At 41.7% G+C, this 17,927-nt stretch overlaps 1 protein-coding gene across 1 annotated transcript; it reads left to right on the top strand.

Annotated features, from left to right (window-relative positions):
- Positions 1-417: 417 nt before the first annotated feature.
- Positions 418-17,122, top strand: pms1 (PMS1 homolog 1, mismatch repair system component). Its single transcript, XM_061088622.1, has 13 exons — positions 418-679; positions 2,049-2,192; positions 2,668-2,850; positions 3,102-3,204; positions 3,506-3,669; positions 6,892-7,008; positions 8,606-8,728; positions 8,866-9,012; positions 9,118-9,878; positions 12,822-13,286; positions 14,318-14,448; positions 16,447-16,607; positions 16,698-17,122. Exons 2-13 carry the CDS (start codon positions 2,061-2,063, stop codon positions 16,905-16,907), a joined length of 2,697 nt encoding a protein of 898 aa, XP_060944605.1. The 5' UTR covers positions 418-679; positions 2,049-2,060; the 3' UTR covers positions 16,908-17,122.
- Positions 17,123-17,927: the final 805 nt, after the last annotated feature.

The raw sequence follows: 17,927 nt of genomic DNA, 5'->3' as shown, positions 1-17,927 counted from the left end.
TGTGTCCAGGTCCGGCGCTGACAGCACGTCCCTCACTGCCGGAAGTGGACGTGCGGTTTAAGGGAAGCAGCGCCGGGTGAAAGGGTTTTAGATTCCCTCGGTTAAAAACCAGCAGGCTCAGTCGTGGGTTGTCAAAGGGGAACCGAGCAGATAACACGGGGGTATAGAATGGTGGTTTGGTTAGATTCTGGTTTGTTAGGTTTGGTTGTGGTGGAGAAATGGTTCTACTCCCGAAAGCTATGGACGTGGACGTGAGCCTGAATCCACGTTGCGCCTGTCAGTCCTCACTCAGGGAGGTAACTACCCTCTAGTTCGCTTTGAACCCGCCCCCGTGTCAGTGCCAGCCAATCAGCGGGTTGAAGAGGGGGCGGGAATCCGGGTCGCTTCCGGGTTGTCGCTGCGTGTTGTTGCTCTCCACAGACTTCTCCTTCAAGTCAGTATTTAACTGTTAAAGTTCAAATCACGATGTTTATATCTGCCTGAGATCGTGACGTCACCTCTTCTGTTTGCACTGGTTCCAGTTGAACCATCAGAGTAAACCAGTATCAGCTGCAGACCAGTTACAGTCCCAGTTAAAGTGCCTGTTAGCTCATTTATGGAGGTTTATTTACTTAATTAAATAGCTTTTCATGGAGTAAATGACTGGAAGGAGATAACTGGACCCATAACCTGGTGTCAGGTGACTCGTCTTATGTTTACAATACGAGTGCTTCTTATATTTAAATTGAGTCATATCTACAAATACTTGGGAATTGATTAAAATGACCAAATAATATGCAAATAATCTTTGTTTTCCTTGATTTGTTTATTGTGTATCTGAACCCTTACAACAGATCCTAGTTTCTTTGAAATTTAACTCACTGGTGAAAAGAAACTAACTAAAGGGAGGCGACTAGAGGTGCGTGTTAAAGTGTGAGTAATAACTCAATAACCTTGTGGTGGTATTTGCACTTTGGAATTGTCATAGAGCTGCAGCAGACTAATTTTCTGTCCAGGTTCATATGAGGGACACAAGAGAAGAATTCATGCTTCATATGAAGTCACAGAAACACGTTAATGAGGTCAGACGACCCTCTTGTCCTGTTTTCTGTGATGGATGCAGCTGTCGCCTGAATGTCAGACACTTAATGATGAAGCCTGCTTCAGTAAACATGGTTTTTAAAGTGTCAATACCAATTCTAATATTTAACACATTGCTGGCCTCAATTGTCAGGAAAAACTCAGTTAAAGTTCCTGGAAAATTATTTTTAGGGCCCGAGCACTGACATCAGAGTAAGAATGGTGAGGCCCTATTGAAATTGTAAGGATTATTATTCAGGCAAATGAATTGGCTTTTTGAGGGCTTTAACATGCTAAAATTCTTACCAAAATTAGCAGAAAGTTAGAAAGTGGTGAAAATGTACGTATTCTGGAGGAATTTTTTTAATGGGCGTCGCAAAATGGCTCAACGGTGCCCCCCGAGACCCCTGGAACATGTTCACATAGACCGGTCTTCACAAAAATCGATACACAGGTGTATCATGACCAGACAAACAAAAAAGTCTTAGGTGCAATTGGAAAAACACAACAGGAAGCCTGCTATTTTGCATTTAGTGGCCGTATTCCACATTTTTAATTTGATGTACTTCTACCAGGGCTTTCATCGGATCAACTTCAAATTGAGATGAGTGTCATCACAACAAGATGGAGATAAAAACTGACTGACGGATTTTTTTTTTCGTCACACGGTGTGACCGTGGCGTGGCGTCAAAGTTAGCTTACACGCCATTAAAACACGATGTTCTGTAACGCGGACATACATACACCATGAATCCTTTGATGCTGAGCCATAAACAAACAACTCCACTCCTGCAGTCTCAGTCTTCCTAGTTAAAGATGAAATTGTAACATTCAAACACGAGTTATATGAGCGGCAACAACAAATTCCAGTTTTTAACATAAAGGATCTTTGTGGCAGAAAGACTTGTAATTAGCGTGTTCATAACTGCAGATACCCAGTGAACATTTGAACAGTTGATTGAATCAGAAACCAGACTCTTCTCCCACAGAGACCTGGAATCATGAACCAGTTGCCGCGGGATACCGTGCGGCTGCTGTCCAGCTCCCAGGTCATCACCTCCGTGTTGAGCGTTCTGAAGGAACTGTTGGAAAACTCCCTGGACGCCGGAGCTTCAAGCATCGATGTTAAACTGGTACAGTATCTTAATGACAGATTCTGGAATAAGACACATGATTATTGGGATTTGGATTTGGATACAGATTAGATTCGATTTTTTTTTTTTTAGATTAGATTCCACTTTATTGTCATTGCACAGTACAAGTACTTAAACAACGGAATGCAGTTTAGCGTCTAACCAGAAGTGCAAAAAAGGGTATTGTGCATATTTAAAGTGGAATATGTAAATAAATAAGATATGTACATTAACAAATATATATGGAATAGTACAGTATTAAGAGGTATTGTATTGTATAAGAACGATACACTATGAGCAAGATAAATATATATAAATATGAATACACTATAGGCGGGATAATACAGTAGTAAAAAAAAATAACAGTCTAGTGCAGAACCTGGATTTGTATTCTTGCCCATTTAGCAGCAATATTATTCTTATATTTGTTCGTACATTTTGCAGCCGACAGTATGTACTGACTTTCCCACTGCAGGAGAATTATGGTCTGGACCGGATAGAAGTACGAGACAACGGCCAAGGGATCAAAACCGCAGATACTCCCGTGATGGCTGTGAGACATTATACTTCAAAGATCTGTTGCCATGACGACCTGGAGCGTCTGGAAACGTACGGCTTCAGAGGAGAAGCACTGGGCTCCGTTTGTGCAGTGGCGGAGGTGAGAAGTCTTTATGTGTTATCTGAAGAGAAACCTAGCTAAAGATATCGGTAAAATAAAAGCAGATTACACGGTGAAAGCAAAGGCTCACACAACCAATCACAATGATGTGAGAAATCATCTGTAACAGAAGGTTTTTTACTTTATTTATATTTTACACATTGCGAGACTCATTCATTCATCAGGATATAATGAGAAACACATATGAATCCTGGTGTGTCGGTCTATTAACTGGTTTGATTTCCTTTCAGGTAGCTGTCACCACGAAGACGGTGGAGGAGGACATCAGCGTCCAATACATGCTGAACTCCACGGGGGAGATTGTCTCTCAGAAGCCGTCTCACTTGGGTCAAGGCAAGGCTGAAGTCCTTTAATGAATCTCCCAGGGAGCAACACATTTCTGAAGAACAAATGCACTCTTATCTAATCTAATCTGGATAGTTTTTCCTCCTCAAAATGCACATCAGTAAAAGTAAGCAGTAGCTACAGTTGATACAGTGCACCTCGGCTAAAATAAATTGTTTAAAGAATAATCCACACTTTAACAAATATGTGTCCAGGTAGATCTAGTCCACCTGCATCCTTAAGCCTTGAAGGAACATATACATTTAATGTTAAAAGCTGTGACACACGTCTTTTCTTCTGTGTTGAACAGGTACAACAGTGTGTGTGCTGAAGCTGTTCAAGAATCTCCCAGTGAGGAGGCAGTTCTATTCCTCTAGCAAGAAGTGCAAAGAGGAGCTGAAGAAAGTCCAAGACCTGCTGATAGCGTACGCTATAATCAAACCTGACCTGAGGATCACGCTCGTTCACAATAAGGTAAAGACCGACTCACTTTTACGATTTTAACCGAGGGAGGTGAAAGTATTTTCATCAAGAGAAATCATGAAATCAAGAGAAACACAAATAGTTCCTGCTGCTGAGACAAGTGAAGCTGCTGAAACTGCAGAATTGTAACACAACTAAACAAAGGGGAGATGTTGGGGTTTTGCTAAAATTTAAGTTTGTCCTGTAAAGTAACATAATCTTCTTCTTACAGTTTGTATCCACACACACACACACACACACAGCAGCCGCTAGGTGTCCTCATTTGTCTTCAAATGACTGAACATCACTGGTTCAAAAGCCTCCTCAGTTTCTGTCAATACAGCCTGAGTTCATGTTGTGTAATGTTGTATTATATGACAAGGATGATGTGTGTTAAAGCACTGAACGCCTCTGTAAGATTACACGATATTTAAGACATTATTTAAATCTTAAAAGGTAAAGAAGGAACAGGAGATGCTTGATTCCTTCAAATCTTACCACTGCTATCGTATTGAGCAGTTTACTTAATACATGACTCAGTTTAATAATTACATTAAGTGAAAGAATAGTTTTACTCACTGACATTTACAAGATTAGGAACAGAAGTAGAAACAAAAACAAATGGAAAATGACAAATAGCCTTTAGAATTCCACCTTATTTCTCCTTATTGTAATACCTATAATAATATAATGTGAAAAACAGTGTAAACTGTAAGTTGCATGTACAAGTTGTGCATGGCCTCATTTGATTACTTTTCAAATCTGTAAAGTCCTGAAACACAAAGTTACAAAATGAAACTTGTCGGGTAAATAATTCATCAAACACCGTCTTCAAATTCCTGACTGTAATCACTGACTTATGAAAATATCATCTAAGTGTTTAAAGAGCCAAACCACAGACCTGCAACCTGGAAGATGCTGGTTTAGTGTTTGCTCATTAACATTAAAGAAATCATATGCACACAACACAGTGCGTGTGCCTGTAGCTAATAAGGAGTAATTATAAGTTGTAAGAGTCTTTTAGAGTTGTGTGCATGTGGTTTTGAAATGAGTTACACAACATGACCACAGTAGCTTATTTACTAATGGACTTGTTTTGGATTTAAAATATTATTCAAGTGCTTTTCTAAATAGCAGATTTTTACATGAATTGATTCATCAAGGTTTTTAACTGTGGAAACTGCAACATATTTTACATGTGTTTATTATGGCTGCAACTAATGCTTATATAACCTGATTGATTTACTAATCAATTACATGTAAGCAAATATAAATGTTATTATTTAAAACTTAAGATATTTAATTAATAATCACTCTTAGCTGCTAAATACCTCTTTCACTGTAGCTCAGTCTTCAGGGAGATTCAGAGCACAGGCTTAGATCTGAGAGCTTTTATTTGACTGATATCTGTTGTACTTAAATCCACAGCAGCGGATGACAGATTGCTTAAGGTGAATTATTGCTGTATTTACCCCTGCAGGCTCCAGAGAGCTCTAGTGTCGCATGCTCTCCACAGCAGGCTGAGGAGCACGATGCCGTATTTAGAGACAAGCAAACACAAATAATAACGAAACCTCAGGATGCAGCAGGAGTGTCGGCTGGGTTTTGCAGCTGTTCAGGGAACAATGAACCCTGTCTGCAGCCTGAAACTCAAGACTAGTAAATCTACAACACACTGTGCGTCTTAAACTAATAAAAATCTTTTGAGTTGTGGCCCAATCCCTAAAATGCTCTTACGTCATTACAGCCACCGCTTGACTCCGCAAAGAATCGTAACAATAGTCATGATTAAAAAATGTGACTCCTGCTGTATTGATACTTTAGGGTTTGCTCTTTCGGGTTGTGTGTTAATGAGCAGCAGCAGATTAACTACATGATTGTTGGTTACACAAACCAAAGCCATGTGACAAGTTTTCAGAACTTTTGAGAAGATTAATCATAATATCTCATCAACCTAACTGAGTCATTAGTGATAATAAGACTTATACATATACAGATTGCTCATTTCAATTAAATTATTCTGACAAAAGTGTGCGTGATTACATAATAAGTTCACGTTTTTTTGGTGTGCGCAATAAAAAAAAAAGCCAGTAATTGTATTTTGGTTTGTTCCATTTCACAAGAGCAGATTAATCATCAGAGGAATTATTTAGCAGTTGACGTTTCCATTCATTACAAGGTTTCAGACCACAGCTAAGTGTAACTGTCATTTGCCCCAAACACAAATATGGCTGCTGGACGGTGAACTCTGATTTGGCTGATTATGACGCCTGAGCAAGTTGCTGAACACAGCTGCAGGCTTAACCCCCGATTCGGTTTCAGGCTGCAGCTAGTTTGTACACAGAAGTGTATATAGGTGGTGTGGGTCACGCAGCAGCCACACGACTCCCGTATGAATTTCATAGAAATCAGTTTTGAGGTCGTCAGGTTAGAGTAGTAAATCCATTTTTGCACAATCAGCACTCAGTTGCCCCTATCCTCTATCTCCAACTCTGCTATTTGGCTTGTGTCGTGTTTCACAGCTTCTTCAAGAACTGTTTACAGGAGTGATCCGTTTACATGCGCCAGATTGTGTATTTAATAGCTGAGGCATGCCCTGCAACACTCTGCATGCTTTTAGAAATCAACACCCGGGAGATATATTCACTGTTAAACACAAATTACCAGCCCACTTGTGGGTGACAACATATTTGAACTGTTTTCTGATCAGACATGTTTTTGAGGTGTCATGTTTTATTTAATTATTTTATTGATAATTATGTAATATTTTCGAAAAATCATTTTTGATATTTATGAAAATAATCATGACCTCACTTCATGATGTTTTGTAATCAATGAACAACATCATCAATCATCAGTATAAACGTAACAAATTCCTGATGCTTTGATTTCTATTGTGTTGAGTCAATTATTTTGCACTCAAGGATGAAATCGTGTTTCAAGAAGTAAGAGTAAGAAAAGCAAGAATATCAATTTGTGTCAGGTCTTGTAATGATTTATTGTTCAATGTTAATTTAAGCACCCATTAACTTTTACTCCTCCTCAGCTCCCTAAGCTTGGCACACTGAAATTTAAGCTTTTGTGCGTCTCTTGCTGAATCATTTGACGAATAAAATGTATGAACTCCAGATGTGTTGGCAGCTTGTTGGCCCGGTTACTATCATAACAGGTGTTTTGTGCAGTGTGAAGCCTGATGTGGACTCGTGGAAGTTGACTCGTGTCATATTGTTCCAGGTGGTGGTTTGGCAGAAGTCCAAGGTGGCCGATCACAGAAGTGCCCTCCTTGCTACACTGGGGCCCGGCGCCGTGGCCAACCTGCTTCCATGCCACTATCACCAAGAGCAACCGGAGGTGAGTTCAGGGGAAAGTGCTGAGAGGAAACAAAGCTGCTAGAGAGGATACCTGAGTTTACATTAGTTTAAAAAACACACACACACATTTTAATTTAGTCAAGTGTTACCTCATGCACACACCTTGCACTTTTTGCTCTCATTCTGTGGATCCCATGCCGCCCTGCCCTTCACTATAGGCAACAATCATAACTACAAATTACACGTTACATTGTTTTCAGTCAGATCCAAATCAAATATTGTGACTCTTGATTGAAAAAAACAATCTGCCAAAAAACGACGTATACAATAAGTAAAACTGAGGAAGTGGAAACACATTGATTTGCACAGTAAATGAATGATGACTGCAATTTATTTGTTTAGTTAGTAGTATGTGTTGTGTATCTGCAGAACAAATAAGTGCGTGCACGCTATACTTGACTCTGAGCTAATAACCTCGTCCGGAACGCCTGGGCGCAAGCCAGCAAATGTGGCCAGTTGGGGGCTCGCCAACTATTTCTTTGCCCTTTTCTTTTGAGTTCTTTCCTGATGAAAAGTGAATTTTTTTTTGTTAGCTAAGCTTTGCTGTGCTGATCATAATTGAATTACTGGTGAGCGGTAACTTTCTGCTTGGTCACGGTAGGAGTCGTGTGGCTCGTACCTCTCGCCAGGCTCCCAGCAAATCCACTCTGACAGATATGGAGCAGCCCTTTTCACCCTGGTTCTCTCTCCTTCTCCTCTTTGCTGTTGTTATTTTGCTGCTGCTGCACTTTGGTGCCCGGTTATGAGAACAACCTTTCACCTTTTCCTCTTACACCCTGTAGCAATGAAAGAGAACGTTTTCTCCTCTTTGTCCCCAAGAGTGAAGCTTAGTGATCAAGGGAGCCAGGTTGACAATTTCCCTGGGGGCTCGCTCGGGGGTGAGTCGTAAGCGCTGTTCCTCTGCAGAACAAAATGTGACACTGGTTTTTGACGGCACGACTACACATAGCTGCGGCCCTTTGGGGCCAGAGGTGCCATACACGCTCCCATAAAGTGACCCTAATGAGCAGAAATAGAGAGAAGCATATGTGCCGTGACCTGAAACAGCAGTTCATTTATTAACTTCATTGGCGTGCGTTGCTGCTAATAATGAGCCCTGGGCCATGTGGGGGAAAAGCATAGCTATTCTCTGCTTGCAATCTGTAGAACATTAACAGCTTTCCATAATTTCTTACTAGCCCATATTCATATTGGAGATTTGAGTGCAGTTGCTCAGTTTTGTGCAGAGTCGTCGACTTTAGCTCTTGAGAACTACCTCCGCTGGGATTTTAGGTGAAAGGTCATTGTTTAATATGTGTGGGTCTACATTAACTTTTGCGTTATATAATATGATTCAAATGTTAATAGTATTAGGTGTTACACTGCCTTATGTCAACTGTACCATCCTAATTGAAAATATAATATGTGATAGTTTATTTAATGAAGTGCCAAAACTACTAGTTGTTTCATCAGCGGATGAGACATGAAAACATCAGTAGTAGAAACACATTTGATTTATGTCTGAACCTTGTATGTATGGCATCTGCTTTGTGCTTGTGTTGGGCTATTAATATTATAATTCTCTTTATTTTGTTCAGATCTCTTTAGAGGGTTTTCTCCCGAAGCCTGGAGCAGATTACTCCTCTACCAGCTCATGCAGCCCTGACAAAACGTTTCTATTTGTCAACAACCGGCCGGTCCACCATAAGGATGTAATGAAGGTAGAATCATTTCTGGATAAATAAATGCGACAGACTTTGTACAATGCATATTTGTTTGTCTCTAAATGCATTCTTTTCTTCTTCTTGTTTCCCTGAAAATCGTATATCCGTGTAACCATCGTATATTTGATCATCAGTTGTTGCGTCAGCACTACGCGGCTCAGTATCCAGGAGATTCAGCCTCAAATCGATATCCCACCCTTCTGCTAAAGATGACTGTTTCACCCTCTTCAGTCGATGTCAACCTGACACCGGACAAGACCCAGGTTCTACTTGTTAACAAGGTGACTGTTAAATTCAAACTAAGTCACAGTCACAGATTTAACAATGACTGGGGAACAAAACTCTGGGCTAGATTGGACGTTTAACTGTCATCTGTCTGAGTTTAGGAGGCTGTGCTCACTGCTGTGGAGGCTTTGCTGGTTTCTCTCTATGGCTTTAAACCTGGCGGTGATCCCTCGGCTGAGAAACAGCTCGGCCGTGAGATGTCTCCTTCGCTGGATGATGCTTCAAGTAAAGATATGGATGTCGGTGTCACCAACCACAATGACCATGGCATCGCTCTGTCTACGGCCAAGGGCTCAGATGCATCACTGCCCCCCCAGACCTCGAACAGCAGCTCTTCATCTTCTGTGGCAGAGGACTGGATTGTCAACCAGTCCAGCTTTTCTCTTTATGATGATGAAGCGGCTCAGAGCTGCACTCAGACAACAGAAACAGACTCGGCGAACAAATCCTCGGAGAGACTTGAGGACAATGTGGGTTCAGTGACAGAAACAAACCAACCCCAGATCTCAGCGGAGGACTGGAGCCGCGGGACGGCTCTGACCGACCCCGTATCACGAGAACCCCTGCAGCCCGTTAAAATCCACCAGCCCTCCAAGCTCAATCATTCCCACTCAAATGAGTTAAAGAGCAACTGCAGCTCGAACAAAAAGATGTTCAACAGCATAATGGAGAAGCGGGATGCTCTGACAGCCTACGACCTGATCAGCAGCCGTGCCGTCAGGGCGCCGCTCTCGTCTGCCACCTTGTTGGAGAAGGAGGCCAGAGCCGAGGTCCTGAGGGAGGAACCCACAGCCGGCCTGCAGGATGTCAGTGTCACCGCTCAAGAGAGGTGGAAAAATCTGAGGGAGGACGACCATAAGAAGTGAGTTTCCAGACCTTCACCTTTTCCAAGCAGTGATTTCCATTTCTTGTTATTTGCAAGGCAGAGGGAGTTGGGAAAGGTTGACCTGTCATTTGCACGTGAAAAGCCCGGTCTGGAAAATGATGTTGATACGAGCTGTGTTTCTAATTTCCTGAGCGTGTCTGATAGTGAGCAAGGTAGACAACATTTTTCCACAGGTATCATTAATGATGACATGTGCTGTATAGTATTCCATCTGTCCAGAGGATTGCCATGTCTAGTCTAAGTTTATATATCCTCAACGTTAAATCCTCGAAGAATGCTTTTATTTGACATCATTACATTAAACATAGACATTGATTTGATGATGGAGTTTTTGATATGAACTCCTTGTTTATTAGAAACATAAATGACCTGTCTCCAAGTTGTTACTCAGAACTTTAATTCTTTAATTGTATAACAGCAAAACAAGTTAACTCAGCAGCTGTGCAACACAGGAGTTTTGGCTAAAAGACAAAACTAACACTAGAGAACTTATTCTTCTCTAAAACTTCCTCTCAACCATCTGCAGCCCGATACACACGAGCTTGCCTTCTAAATACCAACATGTTGATTCAAGCTATTTGTCAGGATCCTGGCTGAAAACAGGGATTAAACTAATTTAAATAAACAGTTTAAAGTACAATTTGTAAACCTAAGAATTAACATTGACGGGATTCAAGTGAAGGTGAAAAGTGAGGGATATGAACCTGTGTTCACTCATTTGTTTATTAGGGACTCAAACACAAATATAAAGCCTAAATGTCCTGTTTCCTAGGTTCACACAAGTCTCTTTGTCCATTTCAAAATCTCACCTACACTTACTTCATAAGTGGAGTCCGGACTCCGGAGTGACACATAGTTGGCTTGTCAAGAATAGAGTTGGCACCGAGCAGATGGAGGTAATGAGTGTTTGTGTTTGACCCTCGCGTCCCTCAGAGTTAAATGATTAACATTATGAAGGTAAGACAGGATGGAGTTATTTGGACAATAACAAACAAGAAAATAACACAGTGATCGCATGAATGTGCACATTTAATAGAAAAGTGCTTTATTTGTTTGATTCTGACTAAACTGTGAGATCCAAGCACATGGATGGTTTATAAAATGGAGCTGGTCTCAGATCAGAAAACACGGCACAGTGTACCGAACATGGGCAACTCTTCATTTATTGAACTGGTTGATTGCATCGAAAACTGATAATGAAAGAAGTACAGGAGTAAATGTTGTCATGCAGTGATTAGAATCTTCTAAAATGCTCCAGATGCACACGTGGGTAAAAAGAAAATGCAAACTGAGCTGCTCCACTCGCATCATGGAATAACACCATTATACTGGAAGTGCTTCAGCCCAATTACCTAAGACTGCGCGGCATACCAATTTAAAGTAATTACAAGGTTGGAAAATATGTATCAGCAGTACATGGGCCCTTATATAAGGTATGGACGAGTGCATGGAAAAAGACATCTGTTTAGAATCCGTCCTCGCTGTGCTGCTGTCTTAAACATGAAATGAGATGTGGCAAGCACTTGGCCCCTTTCACTTCCACTGTTAAGTGGCACACCACTTCTAGGAATTATCCTTGAAACAGGTTATTTGAATAACGGGGTGCTGAAGTGTAAGGCCTAATGCTTAACACATGAAGATCTATGGAAACATGAGTTGGCAACTTTGCTGAGGAAAGCACCCTATACATGTATCAGATTCTCAACATGTTCTCCGCATGAACACTGGGAACACGTTGTTACTGGGAATCTGAATTCTTATTTTAGAACGGGCTCTAATATGTTTTAACTCGATAATGTCACATGGTGGCTTAGCAGCCGTGAGTCCGGTCGTTCGGAGGTGGAGGAGACGTCCATGGATCTCACAGCTCCTGGTACAATGTTGCTGAATGTCTGTTTTATAAGATATCAGCCAACCAATGGCAACCAGTCGCTAAGCACATTGTTTTTGTAACATCATGATTCTGATGCTCAAAACACTCGACTCCCACTGGCTGTTGTAAGCATAGATATATATATATATAAAGACTAGATGTCTCGTTCGACGGAGCCGGACGTCACCACATGGCGGCCATCTTGCCAGAGGTTGCTCGCTCACCCATAACATTGTGTTGGTAGTGGTTAATAACCATAACTTGCTCAATTTTCAACCGATTTTAAAACAGTCCGGTTTGTTATAAACGTCAGAGATGTAGTTATGACACTGCATAAAATATTACATTTTTTTAGAAAATAACATAATTATTCATTGGTAAGTATGCATTGTCATATCTACATCTCTGACGTTTATGACAAACCAGACCATTTCAAAATCGGTTGAAAATTGAGCAAGTTATGGTTATTTACCACTACTAACACAATGTTATGGGTGAGCGAGCCATAGATATCATATATAAAGGCTAGATGTCTCGTCTGCGTTGCCGGCCAACGGAGCCGGACGTCCGCACATGGCGGCCATCTTGCTACGGGTCATCTCGCTCACCCATAACATTGTGTTGATAGTGGTAAATAACCATAACTTGTTAAATTTTCAACCGATTTTTAAACGATCTGGTTTGTTATAAACGTCAGAGATATAGTTATGACACTGCATTAAATATTACATTTTTTAGAAAATAACATAATTATTCATAAGTATGCATTGTCATATCTACATCTCTGACGTTTATAACAAACCAGACCGTTTCAAAATCGGTTGAAAATTGAGCAAGTTATGGTTATTTACCACTACCAACACAATGTTATGGGTTAGCGAGCAACCTCTGGCAAGATGGCCGCCATGTGGTGACGTCCGGCTCCGTCGAACGAGACATCTAGTCTTTATATATATATATCTATGGTTGTAAGGCCAACCTGTTGCACCAGTCAACGCTAGAAAGCCAACTTGGAACTGATTGAATAAAAGTGATGAACTCTGCAGGTCTGAGGAGAAGGCGAAACACCACCAGGACCAAAGGAGCAAGCTGGCCCCTGCTGAGGGCCCCAGAGACCCCAGCCCGGCCCCCCCGAGGAGCCACGTGCGCAGCCTGAAACGCAAAGCCCCCCTGTCCAATCAGCAGCTGCTGGACGAGCTCTTCTCTGCTCAGCCCCAGAGGAAGATGAAGACCTCAGCAGCTCGGCCCTCGCAGCCGCTCCCCTGCAGCGTGGCGGCCCTGCGGCTGCGGCTCCAGCGCCTCTCATCCCGGCGCAGCGCAGCGCCGCGGGCCCCCCCCCACCGCCTTGTAAACCGCCTGGCCTCTCAGAACGCCTGGGTCATTTTATGTGGTCAGAGGCTCATGTTGTTAAACCCATTTCGAGTGGAGGAAGCCTTGCTGTTTAAGAGACTTCTAGAGAATAATATACTTCCAGCTGAGAGTCTGCAGAACCCGATACAGTTAACAGATGGGTAAAGTATCACTCACCTCTCACCAGCCAAACTCTGACCGTTGTTTTCCTTTTGGGAAACTGCTCACTCGTCCAATTCCTTTACACACAGTACATTGTAAAGACTATTTTTAAGTAGGGTTGCAAAATTCTGGGAATATTCCAAGTTGGAAACTTTCCATGGGAATTAACGGGAATATACGGGAATTAACGGAAATAAACTGGAAATGTTGTGGGTAATTTATACTAACTGTATTTACCTTGTCATATACAGACATAAATATAAACATTTTGTTTTGTCATAGGCTGATTTGAGCCCTGAGGAAACTTTGGGCACTTGACTATATGCTTCTGCATCGTTGTGTCATTCTTAACATAGGTCTTTGCACAGTATTTGCAAATGTACACAGCCTTTCCTTCTACATTGGATGGGGTAAAATGTCTCCACACATGAGATAGTGCACGTGGCATTGTTCTGTAGAATAAGATGAGGAAAAAAATTGTAAAAAAACGCTAATGCAATGCCAGAGATATAAATAGTTAGCCAAACAATTGGAATAGTCTGTAAACATATTTTACAATTGATGGATAAATGAATGGAAATAGGCTAGATGAACAGATGAACAATCCTCAATCAGCATGCTAATATATTTTCCCCAGTAATATCATGGAAACTTACCTGACTAGTCCTTCACTCTACAGCAGGCCTCAATAGCCCTGCTGTAGAGTGAAGCATGCTGGGAATTATCTGTGCATGTGATGGAAGAAACGTGCAGCGTGTGCTTTATTCCATACATCTTTAAAATAGAGTTTAGAATGATGTTTTTATTGCTCAGCGTTTAATTTAATTTTTCAAAATTCCCCAAATTCCCAGGCTTAACTTCCCATGGAAAGTTTCCGCAAAGTTTCCGGAAATTTACCGGAAACTTTCCGCCCCTTTGCAACCCTATTTTTAAGGCAAAGAAACCCTAGTGCTTGGCTTCTATTAATGCTTATCGAATGTATGAAAGTACAGTGATGCACGTTTAACGTCTCCTTGTGTGTCTCTTCTAGAAATCTAGGGGGAGCTGAATATACAGATGCTTTGTGCAACATGGAGAAACGAAGCCCTGAGCTGGATGGACGCCTCCTCTTCTCTGATCCCAGGCTTGTGGCTAATGGGTTTAAAATCAAACTCACTCCAGGTACATTGTCAATAAAATGTTATTCAATCATAACAGACATATATGTGTGCAATCGAGCATTTATCTGCTAATCACGTGTCCTTTGGATCCTGATAGAACAACAGATCCCAAAACAAAAGCACCATAGTACAACACAAAAGTGCACAACACACCCAGTCAATCACAAAACAAGGATTTCTTATTGTTGGAGTCCGGTTGGTTAAAGGTCTCATTTACTATAGAAATTGATTATTGGATTATTTGTGGATAAGATTAAACATTCGCATCCCTTCAACTAAATCTTTAACCTTTGAATATCATTGCAAAGTGTCTGAATACTTTAGTCCATGTGATATTTCAGTTTTTCCATTTTAATAAATTTGCAAACATTTCTAAAGTTCAGTTTTTGCTTTGTCACTGTGGGTTACTGAGTGAAGTTTGAGAACAGACACATTCAAGAAGACATTCGTTATAATAACCAATAATCTGTAGCTATAAACAGACTGTCAATCAGAATCAGATCAGAATCAGAATTATTTTATTTGCCAGGTATGTTTGCACATATAGGAAATTGACTTGGTGTCGTTGGTGCACTGACATAAAAACAACAATATAAGAAAAACAGCAATATATAAGAAATAGAATAAAATAAAATAAAATAGAATAAAGTAGAATAAAGTATATACATATATACAGTAACAGAGTAAAAGAGTTATGGGCACGTGCTGTGCGAAGGTGCAGAGATTGGTGATAGTGCCATTAATATATAAGTTATAAATTATGTGCAGGGGGGGGGGCTGGTGGGGTAGAGTCAGTGTGATGCAGAGTCAGTGTGGTGCAGGGGGCTTGTTTGTGAGCCCCACTGCCACGGGGAAAAAACTGTTCAGATGGCGAGACGTTTTGGTCCTGATAGCCCGGAACCTTTTTCCGGAGGGAAGTCTCTTAATATTAGTATAAGATATATGATTTACTAACATTATCTTTAAAAAAAACAAACCTTCAATATTAAAATGTTGAGGCTGACAAATGATTCTGATAATTGAAGTCGGCGTCAGTGGAGTTTAAACACGTTTATACTGCAATACAGTCAAATGCAAGGTTGCTGAGAGTTAAAAACACACAATTTGAGAAATAAATAAATAAATGCCAGCTTCGTTATCATTGTGACGTTATTTACTTCACTATTAATTACTTGTTACTGACTTTGCAAAGCCGAGCGGTGCCCTGTGAGCGTGGGCTGTTTGTGTTGCCGGAGCGGTTCACCTCGGTTGACACTGGCCCTCTGCCCGGCAGCAGGGTCTCACAGTGGGTTGGTACCCCAGCGTGCAGGTGAGGAGAATGGTTGCCCTTTGAGAAATTCAAGGAATTTTCATTTGGCACGGCCGGACCTCGGTGGGTGTGCATGGGATTGAAGGCAGCGGCATATGTAAGATGGTTTCATTGCACAACCTCCGCTGAGTATCTCTGTTGTTTCTGAGGATTGTTGAAAAATGTGTATTGTGAATTATCGCTTGCATTTGCCGTTATTTTTTTTAAAATGGAAAGAATTGACATATTCAAACAACACGTATCTCTATGGAGTTGTTGGTATTATAATCAGGGAATTTGTCAGGGTCACTTGCTGCTCTCGACATAAATAATAGCAAATGTACTTGCACAAGCGGCGCATCCAGCAGAGACATATTCAATAAATCTAAATGTCTCTGCATCTCCAGTTTTTATATTTTACCTTTCAGACTTCATTCTGCATCCAAAGTCATGTATCAGAAATATAAATTGTCGGTGATTTGTAGTATTTCCTCATGAAATAAGAAGCCATCATTCTTCCACCCTACAAGACAACTTCCTTCCAGTCGGCCGGGGCTTCTATTAGTCATTTAACACTCCATTTGGCCCTCAGCTTGTTTGACTTGGTCCTCACTCCGGCCGTAAACCACAATATTTATTTATTATTCTTTCCTGGAGATAGAAGTAGCGTCTGGAGTATATTAATCCTTGTCCTCTGCTTGTTTTGGCCAGGCCTCACGTCAGCCGACAGACATCTGGAAGTGACAGCCATGGCCGACTGTGTGCCTTTCCTCGGTGTGGACGACCTCAGGGAGATCCTGACTGCAGTTCTTCACAGGAAGGCCGGGACGGTGCAGGAGAGCCGGCCGCTCAAAGTCACAAACTACCTGCAGGTGAGAGATGCTGCAAATGGAGGATAAGAAGTCGTCACTGGAGGGTTTTCTTAAAATGTGTGAATTGTGTGTTGTTTTTTGCGCTCACAGGGAGAAGCTGTACGACTTGCCCGGCAGGTGACCACAAATCTATCCAGGGAAGATGTGGAGGAAATGCTGGTGCGGATGGAGCAGCAGCTTGGGGAGAACAGCAGGTCCTGCATCCACGGCCGGCCGTTCCTCCAGCACCTCTCTGACGTCCCGGTCACCGAACAGGAAGCTCAGGCTCTGCTGACTCCAGAGCTGCAGACGCCTTCATGAGAACTACCGCTTTGTTTCCAGTCTCTAATGATGTCCAACTTTGTTACAAGCAGAATATCAGAATAAAGTGATCAAGTATGTGATGCATTTTGTCAACCGTGAATAGTTCATTTCTATAAAAGGAAACAGAATTGGTGGACTGGCTCTCGATGTCTCTGTTTTGTCATTTCTTTAATCTTTTATCTGTATTTATCTGGCGCTTCTCTAGTCTTGATGACCACTCAAAGCTTTTTACAGTTCAGTTTATTACCATTCACCCGCCCAGGTGCAATCTGGGGTTCAGTACCCCTTGTACCCATGTGTAAATGAAATGAACATTTACAGTAAACTTCCACTTGCTTGAGTCCTTTCTGGTTTTGTGGACTGATTTTCCTGCATCCTTTGCATTTTCTTGGATTAACAACCCCGCTCTTCAGAAAGCAGAGTGACATCTGATTCCCTGGTTTGATTTCAGTCCAGAAGCCCGTGCATCTTACCACCCGTCATTGTGGCACCATTGAAATGGGTGTTGCCAAGCCGGGGGTGTGCGGCGTGCCAGCTACGACCCATAATTCTTTTCCCCCAATTAGTGCCAGCTGCTCGCCCTTTAGTATCGACAGATACTTGTGTATTATCCCTGGCTGCATTAAATGCTTCAGAGATTTGCACTGTAATGTCAACCACAAAGTTGAGCAGATCCTTGCCGCTGTGCTAACGTGTAGCGGTGCCACTTCCTACAGAGATCAGTCTGTTGGTGCCCCGGTGCTGCTGGAGGCTTCCTGTGGGGAAACGGGCTGAGTCAGGCTGTGCTCAACAAGGACTAACAGGCACTAACATATAAAACCACACGTTTTTTAATCATTCTTAGAGTTTCTCACTCTAAGTAGAACTGATGGGACGGCAGGTGCTTGTATCTCAGGGAAAGGGATCTAACATTCAGATTGTCAGCACAGGACGGCTGCACTTGGATAACAGAAATACATATATCCACACGAGGCGTTCACTCATCACCTTTGCGTATGGACACTGCATCCCACCGCA

The sequence above is a fragment of the Limanda limanda genome, chromosome 16 (genome assembly GCF_963576545.1).
Source record: "Limanda limanda chromosome 16, fLimLim1.1, whole genome shotgun sequence".
Taxonomy (NCBI): domain Eukaryota; kingdom Metazoa; phylum Chordata; class Actinopteri; order Pleuronectiformes; family Pleuronectidae; genus Limanda; species Limanda limanda.
The sequence above is the reverse complement of the archived record's forward strand: the minus strand, read 5'-3'. Positions and strand labels throughout refer to the sequence as shown.

Excerpts from the sequence above, each read along its gene's own strand:
- pms1 (XM_061088622.1), top strand. The coding sequence starts at position 2,061 with ATGAACCAGTTGCCGCGGGATACCGTGCGGCTGCTGTCCAGCTCCCAG. Across the intron at positions 9,013-9,117 it reads AGGTTCTACTTGTTAACAAG|GAGGCTGTGCTCACTGCTGT; the intron begins GTGACTGTTAAA and ends GTCTGAGTTTAG. Across the intron at positions 9,879-12,821 it reads AGGGAGGACGACCATAAGAA|GTCTGAGGAGAAGGCGAAAC; the intron begins GTGAGTTTCCAG and ends TGAACTCTGCAG.